Genomic DNA, 12,437 nt, shown 5'->3' with positions numbered 1-12,437 from the left:
GACCCCAAGGGATTCAAGTTTTACAATGAATGGCCCTTGTTTTATACGGTAATAGGATTTAATTATTTGTACTTTGTGACTTTGGGTTAGAATAGAAAATAACAATGAGATCTTCTACATTGCTAAATACACACTGTATGGTCAAAATAAAATGAAACACACAACAATATAGAAAAATATTAAGTTCTTTAATTATGTGGAATGGTAGCATTTTATAATATTTAGATATCTTCAAGTTTTGTTTTTTAATGCTGACTTTTAAATTGCCATCTTTTTTCAAGAACTAGAGGTTTAGAACTCCTGTGTATAGTAAACTGGAAAATGTTTACTGAGCCTGTTACTGCCAACCATCTCAAAGAGGCTGAAGGAATTCAACAACATGAGCATATTTTAGGCAAAATGCCAAAAAAAAAAAAAAGCCAAAAAATTTTGAAGTGAAATAAAATAATTTTAAAAACTTGATTCCTTTTTTTTTTTTAAACATTCTCAAAGGGTTGTCAATAAATATTCTAAATATCTCTCGAGCTGTTTTAATGCTTCTCTTGTCATTAGTACAATCCTAAAATCCTGACACTGATGCAATATAGCATGTAGCCAGTACCTTTTCTCCAGGCACATTCAAATGTTCTGGCAAATTGTAATACAATATCTAAATGCCACATATGTTAAAACTTCAAGCTTTATTGAGTCACACTGATTTCATCACTTTTATCTGCCTTTTCTCCAAGAACATCATTCCCCAGGAGATCCAAGTTCCTCTAGTTGTTTCCTTTGTGTTGTTTCTAGTTCTTCTAGTCTTTTGCGAAGTAGAGAGAGTTCCCTTTGATGCTGTTCCTCCTTAAAAGCAGAGAAAAAGGGGGGGGGGGGAGCAAGCTCAGAAAAACAGCTGGAAAAATAACTGGTAGACAACAGCCTGAGTGGCTCTTTCACTCAGGCCACAACATCTGGCACAGAAAGGATGACCATTTTAGCAGTCTGAGAAGACAGCATCATGGGCCAGACTACTAACTAGTCCTTGCTTCTCTTCTGCCTCAGGCACTAGCCCTTGGCAAATCCCAAAGTCTGTTCTTCTATTTGGAAAATACTAATGCAGGGCCCAGATGTACTTACATGCCGATGTTCTAACAAGGCTGGAGTTTAGTAGTTTATTAAAAACAAAGCACTTGGTCTGAGATTCAGTTCAGTGACTAAAATCTTTGGTGCTTATAACATTATAAAATGTAATTACTTATTACATCATCTTTTGAAAATCATCCCATCAATTTGATTCCTTCAGTATCTCAGGGACCTAATATGTAGAATGAGCCCAGGATTTGGAATCAAACAGATTTAGGTTTGACACACAGTTCTGTGACTTTATTAGCTATGACCTTGGGCAAGTTACTTCACCTCTGACTCAGCTTCCTCATCTGTAAATTGGAATAACACCTTCCCTCAAAATATTTTCCATTGGGGGGCGCCTGGGTGGTTCAGTGGGTTAAGCCTCTGCCTTCGGCTCCGGTCATGATCCCAGGGTCCTGGGATCGAGCCCCACGTCAGGCTCTCTGCTCAGCAGGGAGCCTGCTTCCCTTCCTCTCTCTCTGCCTGCCTCTCTGCCTACTTGTGATCTCTGTCTCAAATAAATAAATAAAATCTTTAAAAAATATATTTTCCATTAGGATTAAATAAAATGTTATAAGGAAAATGCATAGTGCACAGCATTAGTAAACGCTCAGCAGCCGTTAGTAATGGAGTGAGCTGCAAACTCTAGGTTACTCAAAGACTTATCAATCAAGTTTCTTCTTTTCAATTGTCCAGGATATTTCATTCCTAGCACCATCACTAAGGGACAGAATAGATTCAAATCCACTTTGCTTTTACCGGCAAATTTCTATAGTAAAGAAAGATTTGAGTTTTTAACTCTGAATTTAAATAGGTAAAACTTACAGAAATGTTAGTGCTTTTTTAAAAAACAAAACAAAACAAAAAAACGCCCCAAAACAAAAATGCTCGTACCTGCATATGAGGAGGAAAGGACAGGTCCATGCCTGGAACCATGGTTGATGACTGAAAGGTAACAGGATTGATAGATGCTGTTGGAGGTATGTTAGGAACCAAAATTAAACTTCGAAATTCATTATGTCTTCTCTGTATGTCCTTTAGTCTTTTTTGAAGCCTTGTATATTCTTCAAATGGAACATTTTGTCTTAAAAAGAAAAAAGTGTTTCTGCTCTTTAATAGTTACACTCTATTGAAGAACAGTATGATTCACAGACTTTCAAATGGGAAGAAAATGGACTTCAAAATTTTAAGATTTATCTGTATATGATTGATACATAAAACTCTAGAAAGATAAACAGAAATATGACATCTTAATCATATATTACTGTTAGTTCTGCAAGCTTTCAACTCATTTTTATTTTTTTAAAGATTTATTTATTTTAGGGGTGCCTAAGTAGCTCAGTCTGTTAAATGTCTGCCTTTGCCTCAGGTAATGATCCCAGGGGCTCCCTGCTCGGTGTCTGCTTCTCCCTCTGTCCCTCCCCCTGTTCATGCTCCCTCTCCTTCTGTCTGAAATAAGCAAATTAAATCAAATCTTTTTTAAAAAGATTTGAGAGAGAGAGGGAGAGTGAGCGCACACCTGAGTATACACACATGCAGGGAGGCGGGGGAAGAGGGAGAGAGAATCTCCAGCAGACTCCCCACTGGGTGGGAAGCACCACTCAGGGGCTTGATCTCATGACCTTGAGATCATGACCAGAGCCAAAACCAAGTGTCAGATGCTTAACCAAGTGAGCCACCCAGGCAGCCCAACTATTAACTCATTTTAAAGTTTTATTTGCTAATTAATTGAAGAGTAAAAATCTTTTGGTATTTTTACTTTCATTTCCACTCCACTCCACCAAACCATGAATCCTGAAACTAAAAGACTCCTTAAACCAAAAGGGTACCTTTTATTATCAAAGGAATCAAGTAGAAATAGAGAAAATACTAGGTTGAATCTTATGAAATCATCATTTTTATAGGTGAAATATGGCCCAATACAGGAATTACATGTTATTCAACCTAATTATTAAAAATGTAGCTAATGGGGGTGTCTGCGTAGCACAGTCAGTTAAGCCAACTCTTGGTTTCAGCTCAGGGTCATGAGGTCAAGTCCCACGTGGGATTCAGCGCTGAGCAGAAGCCTGCTAAAGTTTCTCTCTCTTTCTCCTAACCCCCCTCCACCCACACACATGCATACACACTCTCTCAAATAAATAAATCTTAAAAAAGAAATATAACTAATGACAAAGGTAAAGCTACCCATTCACTTTAGGAAAAAGGATCTGGGATAAAAAAGCTAACTTTTCACACCTTTATATACCATCTCCTTTTTGGACATGAATTTCCTGACCATCAAGCACACCACTAATTAAATACAAAACCATTCAAAGTTCTAGATGATCAGTGTCATATGGGTGCCCAATCTTGAATGGATAATATTTCAAAATTAATAGCTGTAGAAGAGGTAGTAAATTGAATTTTGTTTTAGAATAAATTTGGTGGCTTCTTACTTTGGGTCAGAGTAATTCTAAAGCTGGCATGAATTTGGGACCCCTGGATAGCTCAGTCAGTTAAGCATCTGACTCTTGATTTTGACTCAGGTCATGATCTCAGGGTTGTGAGACTGAGCGCCATCTGCTTAAGATTCTCTCTCTCCCTCTGCTTCCCCTCCCTACCCCCGACTCTTGTGCTCTCTCTCTCTGAAAGAAAGAAAGAGGGGGAGGAAGAGAGGGAAGGAGGGAAAGGAAAGGAAAAGAAAGGAAAGGAAAAAGAAGAGGCATGAATTCCACAGTCTATATACTTCAGGTGTTCTAAAAAAACAACTTTCACATTTTGGTAATAATTACACCCAAGGAAGACAGGTGCACATTATAAAACATCACTGCTTGATATTTTAGGCAATTTCCATTACAGAAGAGTCTGACACTGTCTTGTGCTGAAGGCTACCACTGAAATTAGCTGAATTTGAAAAGTTTGTATTACCTTCAATCAAAAGGGTCAACAATGCCATTACCACTAAGTTAATATGGCAAATCATCTCTGCTCAAACATGCTCATCATGCAGATTATTTTTGTGTTTATACTGTGTTTGTATGTAAACAAAAAATCAGAAGCTTTGGGCCAATAATATTTTTCTGCAACAAGAAATCGAAAATCTTGATTCAAAATTCCAGCCACATTTTTGGAACTATGCAATGCTACAACCCTCTTGTCTGAGTAGCAAGAACTCACACCACTCCTGGCTACCAAAGCCAGGAACCTTTCCTGTCAGTCCCAACCATAACACAAATGCCTGGCATATGTTAAAGACCTTTTGGTTTGAAGGAACATTCAACCAGAAAAAAATAAGGGGGCGCTTGGGTGGCTCAATTGGTTGGGTGACTGCCTTTGACTCAGGTCATGATCCCAGAGTCCCGGGATTGAGTCCCACATCAGGCTCCCAGCTCCACTGGGAGTCGGCTTCTCCCTCTGACCTCCTCCCCTCTCCTGCTCTCTCTCTCTCTCTCAAATAAATAAATCTTAAAAAAATAGTAATAATAAGGAAATGAATTAGGAGCACAACGAACAGTTTTAGAATTCTTTCAAACATAAAACAAGTGTATTACAGAGAAAACAAAGAAAGTACATTTTAAAAAGACAACAAAGTGCGTTACACTCAGTATCAAAGTTCTGTAATGTCAAAGTCAGTACATGGGATATGTATTTATACAGTTACCTATTTAACACCTGATTTTCTGTTTCTAATTCTTCTCTCTTTGCCTCTAACACTTCTACTTTCTCTTGTAGTCTCTTCAATTTGTTTTCATGGAGAGATTTTCTCTAGAAAAAAAATATGAGCAAGTACATTAATACAAAATCTCCTCTTTGAACAAAATACAGAGAGAATATTTCACTCAACAAAAGAAATTTTCCTTAGAGATAAGTATTTTCAGTGAATACTAGCAGGAAAGATTAGTAGATATGATTCTTATTGAAAAATGCAAAGATATTAGGCCACAGATGTACCTCATATTCTCATTGTGACAAATAGAACTGTTATGAATGCCAAACCAGAAAATGGGTATCAATAACTAAATTGCTGCAAATAAAATATCTAAAAAAGGAAGGAGTCAAATTTTACTAATGAGCTTACCTGTCACCAGATAAGGAATCACAAGCTCTTTACTTTCCCAAAAGATATGTGTTTTATAAAAGAACCAAAAATTTAAAATTAAAAGCATGCTTACAATTGATAAATTTCTACCAGAGCAATAAAGGATCAGAAAGCTAAGGGAGATTATGGATGCATCTCAGTTTGGAAGTATGCCTATCTAAACATTAAAAAGAAAAAAATTTAAATTGTACAGTGGAAAAATTTTCTAGTATGGAAAAATCAGGGTATAATGCCAAAGTGGTATAAAAACAAAGGTAATTACTTTTTCATTTTTATAAAGAGGTTTTGTTTTTTATAGAAAAATATGTATAAATATTGCAACTCATTTAGAACTATAGGCCTTTGAAGTATTTGTTTTGTAACTCTTTCACTGAAGTATATAAGACTTATAGAAAAATGCACAGAACGTAAATATAAAGCAAAATGTAAAAGCACAAAGCAAATGCTGACCCTCTTACCTCACAGGCCAGGAGCGCTGCCATATGAGAAGTGCCCCAACCCCTCCTCTTTTCAATCTCTACTCCCTTTAGTCCTCTGAAAAGGCAACCAACTAATTTACTTCCAAAGTTATAGCATAGTTTTGCTGATTTTTGAACTTCATATGAACAGAATCATAGTCTTTCTGAACTTCTTTTACAAATGGCTTTTTTCTCTCAAGATTGTGAGGTGTATTTGTGTCACTGCTTACAGTAACTGTTCATTGCCACATATTGTCCTATACTTAGGAATATCACATAGTTTAATGTATCTACCTGGTCCACCACTGAGGGTCATCTGAGTTATTTCCAATTAGGAAATAACACTGCTTTTGGCATTCTTTCTCATGCTTCCCATCACTTCCCATCCTCCAGCACCCCAAAAGATTGCCTCAAACCTCCTCCCCTCAACTCTGGCAAAGGAACCATTCTTCCATCCATAATCACCTTAACTATCTATTTCTATGTTTACAGGTAATTTCAAAATCTGTCTATCCACCAAGCTACCCCAATTAAAGAATCATACCATATATCCTCTTCAGTCTCTGCAGCTGTTGTTCAACATGTTGTCCATATGACTAAGCCATATTATCATATGGCCATACTTTTCCATTGTTGCCATCCATTTTCTAACTATACATCTTATCCATTCTCATAATGAAAATTAGAATTGTCTCAATTTTGAGGTTATTATGAATGAAGTTTCTATGAACCTTCCTGAACATGTTTTTGGTGGATATATGTACTCATTTCTCTTGAGTATATACTCAGGAGTGAGTCACAGCTTTAGAAAATACTGCCAGTTTTCTAAAGTTGTTCTCTTACTTACATGCCCACCAGGAATCTATGAGTGCAGCCATTATGGAAAATAGTATGCTGGTTCCTTTAAAAAATTAAAAGTAGAACTACAGTATATAGTCTTTTCAGACTGGTTTCCTTCACTAAGCTATATGCACTTAAGGTTCCTCTACATCTTTGCATGAGTTAACAGCTCATCTGTTTTCATCACTAAATAAAAATATCCATTGTATGGACGTAGAACAGTCCTTTTTTTAATCCATTCAGCTATTGAAGGACATCTTGCTTACTTCCAAGTTTTGACAATAATGAATAAAGCTGCTATAAATGTTTATGTGTTTTTGTGTGTGTGAACATAAGCTTTCAACTCATTTGAATAAATATCTAGGAGCATGATTGCTGGATGGTCTGGTTTGACTATGTCTAACTCTGTAAGAAAGTACCAAAGTGTACTCCAAAACAGTTGTACCCTGTTCCAATTCCACACAATGAATGAAAATTCCTATTTGTTCATATCCTTGCCACTGTTTAGTACAGTTGGTGTTTCAGATTTTAGCCATTCTAATAGGTATGTAGTGGTATTTGTGTTTATTATTTATAATTTATTTGTGTTTATTTTTAATTTCTAACTTATATATTTTAAAACTATGAAACAATTGAAGTTTATAATGTTATTTTCCCTTAAAATAGATATACATCTGTTTCTTGTAGGCAGCTAGAAACACTCACAATTTGGGTAAATTTAATCTAATTATAAGGACTGACATTATCTAAAGCTATGCTTCAATACTTGCAAGAGCTAGGCTATTTACAGTTCATTCATTTTTTTTTTTTTTAAGATTTTATTTTTTTATTTGACAGAGATCACAAGTAGGCAGAAAGGCAGGCAGAGGGGGGCGGGGGGGGGAAGCAGGCTCCCCGTCAAACAGAGCGCCCAAGGTCAGGCTTGATCCCAGGACCCTGTGATCATGACCTGAGCCAAAGGCAGAGGCTTTAACCCACTGAGCCACCCAGGTGCCCCTTTACAGTTCATTCTTAGTCCAAGGGTATATCCTTCCCCTTCAGGGTCTCAACCCAAAGCAGTAGCATACTTAGACCTGAGATCCTCTCTTTGGCAGACTGTGAACTCCAATTTTTGTTCCCCGAGCCCTGTAAACTTGTCAAAAGCTTTGCTTCACTTCTCAGCCTCTCAGCTAGGTCTCTTCTAGAAACAGTAGTTTCCTCTAAGGTAAAAGCAACCTCATGTGCCATGCTCATCTCTCTCAGTTTCCCACCTCTCCAGGATCTTGGCCTCCTAATTCTTTGCTGCCCTCCATGGAGGTATTTTTTTAAAATACTTTGTCCAGTTCTTCTAGTTTTTGTTTTTTTTTCCCCATTTTATTTATTTTTTTCAGCATAACAGTATTCATTGTTTTTGCACAACACCCAGTGCTCCATGCAAAACGTGCCCTCCCTATTACCCACCACCCGTTCCCCCAACCTCCCACCCCTGACCCTTCAAAACCCTCAGGTTGTTTTTCAGAGTCCATAGTCTCTTATGGTTCGCCTCCCCTTCCCAATGTCCATAGCCCCCTCCCCCTCTCCCAATCCCACCTCCCCCCAGCAACCCCCAGTTTGTTTTGTGAGATTAAGAGTCATTTATGGTTTGTCTCCCTCCCAATCCCATCTTGTTTCATTTATTCTTCTCCTATCCCCCTAACCCCCCATGTTGCTTCTCCACAGAAATGTGTCTGTTATTATCAAAAGCATATGCCTTTAGGAATTTTAGTTCAACTAGTAGCAGACATTTTAATAATGATAATGCTTAATACTTCATCATTGTATTATTGTATAAATCTGCAATCTTAAAACATCTTAAAACTTCTCCATTATATCTCCAAATAGTCATATTTCTCTATTTTTATTGTTCATTTAAACTATAATACAAAATTTATTTTATCATCAAATCTTAAGTACACACACACACACACACACACACACACAAACACACAAGAGTACAGGCTTAACTGGGCCCTATATTAACTATACAATACAAAATATAGGGATTTCTGAAAGGAATTCCAGTCTGTAAGTACCAAATCATGAGAAAAGGCTTTCTAGAAAGGATAAGAAATTAATTAGGGAGAATCTGTAGTACAATGGGGATGTGCATTTGCCTGAAGTCTTTCCAGGAAGGGACTGATAAGTAAAAGACATTGTTTTAAGAAGTCTGATATGGCATCAGTGTATGAGATAGACTTTGAAATTTGCCTCTTAAGAGGAAAATCTGGAGATAAAGCTTGAAGCCAGGGTTCAGGACAATGCTGTCCCAATGCTCATCATTGTAAAACAACCAGTCATTTACTGAGCACTTGCCAGGTGCCGGGAAATGAGCCAGAATGCAATAAAAGCACTGGTTGGTTAGTTGACTAAAAGACCCAGTGAATGCCTTAGACCCCCTCATTATAATCATTTCTTTGCAGACACCCTCATTACCTTGACCCAAGTCCCTCTTCTTCAAACTCACCTGGAAAAACTTGGATCTTTATTAAATACAATGCTCTACTGTCTGGACCTACACAACTGGACACAGTTGGCAAACACACACACGAGTATGTGCTATGCTACCTGACACTCCTCCTAATTCCCCAATCCAATCACTCTTCCAAATTCTTACATTCTTTTACAACTTCTTGTCTCTCCTCGGGTATCCAACATCTGCATTCTTCAGAGTCTGAGCTAAAGACGTGGAATCTTTTATACACTTAGAAAATTGCCCATCAGGAGAAAACTTCCACACATCTATCAATTTACCAGAAATTTATAATCATATATTTTGCCTCTTTCCCAGTTATAATAGATACACCGTGTTCCTATGCCTTCCACTTCTGAATTGCTACTAAAGGATATCATTCCTGCAATTGCCCCCTTTCTCCTGCATTACTGATTTTCCCCTTGCTGCGGAATCATTCTATAATTCATCCCTCCCTTTAAAGAAATTCTTTTAACTCACAACCCTCCCTAGCTACCACCCCAGTTCTCTACTTTTTACAATGAAATTTCTTAGACAAACTCTATCTTCCACTTCAATCTGGCAAGTACTCCTGACAAGGCCACCAACAGTCACTGCATAGCCAAATGAATCCCTAGTCTTCATATTGCTTATTGTATCATCTTACTCTCAACATCATTTGATATAGTTGACCTTTCTTGAAGCACTTTTCTTCACTTGGCATCCAGTATCTTCTTGGTTCTCCTACCGTACTGGCCACTCCTACTCTGTTTCCTCCTTTTCTTCTCAACTTTTCAACTTCAGCATTCCTCAAAGTTCAATCCTCAGACCCGTTCTCTTCTTAATCTTCCTTTTCTTTCTAGATGACCTTATTCAATCCCTTTGCTTTCAGTACCATTTATGTGATGTGGACTCCCAAGTCTTTATTTCCATTCTAGTCCTCCTTCCTGAATTACCGATTCATGGATCCACCAGACTACTGAACATCTCCAAGTGGAAGTCTAATGGGTATCTCAAAGAGCTAACATGTCCCAAAGAAGGATCTTTATCTTATTGCCAAACCTATTCTTTCTAAAGTCTTTCCCATGTCAGTAAGTAGCAGGTCTATTTTAACTAAGTGCTCAAGCCCAGCATCTTGGTCATCTTTGCTTTACATATTTCATGCTCTACAACTACGGCAAACTCCACCTTTAAAATATATACAGAATCTGACTACCACTCCACTATTTGTCCCTCTACACAACAGCCAGAGATTCTTCTAAAATATACTGCAGATTATATTATTTTTCAATTTAGAACCCTCCAGTGTGTTCCTATCACATTTAGAATAAAAACCAAAGAATAAAAATATCACCCGGCCTCCTACTACTTCTCTCCATTCCAGCTACCTAGCTGTCCCTCTGCATTTCTTCAGCATACCAAGCAGACCCCTGCTTCTCTCTTTTACTTGCTATTCTGTCTAGAATACTGTTCCCCTACATATGGAACACAGCATCCTCCGTCCTTTCCTTAAGGTCCCTGCTCAAATGTTACCTTATCAAAAAGTCTTCCCTGACCACCTATTTAAAGAGCCCCTTCTGGGGCTCCTGGGTGGCTCAGTGGGTTAAAGCCTCTGCCTTCCACTCAGGTCATGATCCTAGGGTCCTGGGATTGAGCCCCACTTCGGGCTCTCTGCTCAGCAAGGAGCCTGCTTCTCCTCCTCTCTCTCTGCTTGACTCTCTGCCTACTTGTGATCTCTGTCAAATAAATAAAATCTTTAAAAAAATAAACAAAGAGCCCCTTCTATCCCTCTTAGTTTTCCTCTTAGCACACATCTCCACAAGACAAATATTTGCTTCTTTAATCTGTCACCCACACAATGCAATGTAAGCTTCCCAGCACAGTCTTTACTTCTTATTCCAGTGAACAAAACTACCAGATACATTAAGTAGGTACTCAATAAATTTGTTGAGTAAATTGGTTAAATTAATACAGAGAAATCTGGTAGTGGATAGATCCTGAGCTAGAATGTTAGCAACAGGAATAAAAGGAAATGAGGTGAGGAGGGAAAAAATGCAAACACATTATAAAGGAAGAGTTTGTAAGCCCGATAACTGTTCTGGGTTGAGCAGTGTTCCCAAATATTCATGTCCACTGAGAACCTCAGAATATGACCATTATATAGAAAGAAATTTATTTGGTCTTTGTCCTGGGTCTCTAGCACATAGCTCCTAAAATCCTTGGAATTTCCTGAGTGACAGGAGTGTCTTTTGTTATTCATAGACTAACAATGAATAGTTGTCATCTTTGATTTATATCTTTCATGCTCTAAAACTACTGTAAATTCCACAAGACACACAGGAAGAACACCCGATGAAGACAGAGGGACAGAATGAAATGATGTATCTACAAGCCAAGGAAAACTCAGGGACTGCTAGCAACTACCAGAAGCTAGGAGAGAAGTGTGGAACAGATCCAGCCTTAGAGGGAGTATGGCCTTGCAGGCATCTTGATTCTGGACTGCTGACCTCTAGGACTAAGAAATAATACCTTTCTGATGTTTTAAGCCACAGAGTTTGCAGTAATTTGTTACGCACCCCTTGGAAACCAATACAGTGACTAGCTCTGGGGAAGGGAGCCCTGTGGATGAATCAAAGGTTTGAAGCCTAAGTGATAGGAAGAATAACATTCTACCTCAAAGAAATGAGAGCTCAGAGGGGAAACTGGCTGTAAGGAATGATTTTAATTTTGACTTTAGTGGTCCAATACAATCAAAGAATTGCCAAATGGATGTCTTAGTGTTAAAAGTATTATTCAATACAAAAGGAGCAATAGAAAAATCAAAAGAACACAAACTTAGGATTCAACACAAAAGGAGCAATAGAAAAATCAAAAGAACACAAACCTCTTTTACCATCTTATTGCCAAATTCAATGAACTCTTTTCAGTAATCATGCTACAGGACAATTTATCTTTGATACCTTTCTTTTGCTGTGACTTCTACAATACCATATTATAGCTTCTACCTCCAGGACCATTCCTCTACTAAATCTAGCTCCTCTTTCTAAGTCAACTTAATTCTTAGTCGTTTTATTCTTCAATCATCTCCAAAATCTAAAGTGTCTAATTCTTTATCTCTAATCTGAATTACCGATCTCTATGCTTTCCATTCCATTATTTCTAGTTACTTACACAGCACCCTGACAGAAGGTGCTGGGACATGAGTACAGGGATGCACTGTGATCACTCCAGATCTGACATGCATTTAATGAAACATATCTTCTCTTTCTACTCCTCAGCTGACATGTGTTCTTCACTCCATCAGGACAACTCCATTTACATCCTCTCACAGGTAAAACACTTCATATTTTTCTTTCTTATTTAGCACCATATCCTATAACTTTTCAAAATAATTCTAAAGAGTCACTTTTCACTTTTATTCCTGTATCACAAGCCCAAATTCCACACTTCTTGCCTCACTGTCTTAAAAGAGCTTCTGAAGTGGTCTCACTAT

The 12,437-nt window shown here is 37.8% G+C and overlaps 1 protein-coding gene across 2 annotated transcripts in view; it reads right to left on the bottom strand.

The window, feature by feature from the left end:
• Positions 1–169: 169 nt before the first annotated feature.
• Positions 170–12,437, bottom strand: part of CEP83 (centrosomal protein 83) — a 138,433-nt gene continuing 126,165 nt past the window's right edge. For both annotated transcript variants that reach the window (XM_046013469.1, XM_046013470.1), the window contains exons 14-16: positions 4,742–4,845; positions 1,996–2,185; positions 170–837 (exon numbers count right to left, since the gene is read on the bottom strand). In XM_046013469.1, the coding sequence (XP_045869425.1) occupies positions 733–837; positions 1,996–2,185; positions 4,742–4,845 (399 nt within the window). In that variant the 3' untranslated portion in view covers positions 170–732. The remainder of the gene's footprint in view (positions 838–1,995; positions 2,186–4,741; positions 4,846–12,437) is intronic.

Source organism: Meles meles, chromosome 7 (genome assembly GCF_922984935.1).
Source record: "Meles meles chromosome 7, mMelMel3.1 paternal haplotype, whole genome shotgun sequence".
Classification (NCBI taxonomy): Eukaryota; Metazoa; Chordata; class Mammalia; order Carnivora; family Mustelidae; genus Meles; species Meles meles.
Note: the sequence above shows the minus strand (reverse complement) of the source record. Positions and strands in the feature narration are given on the sequence as shown.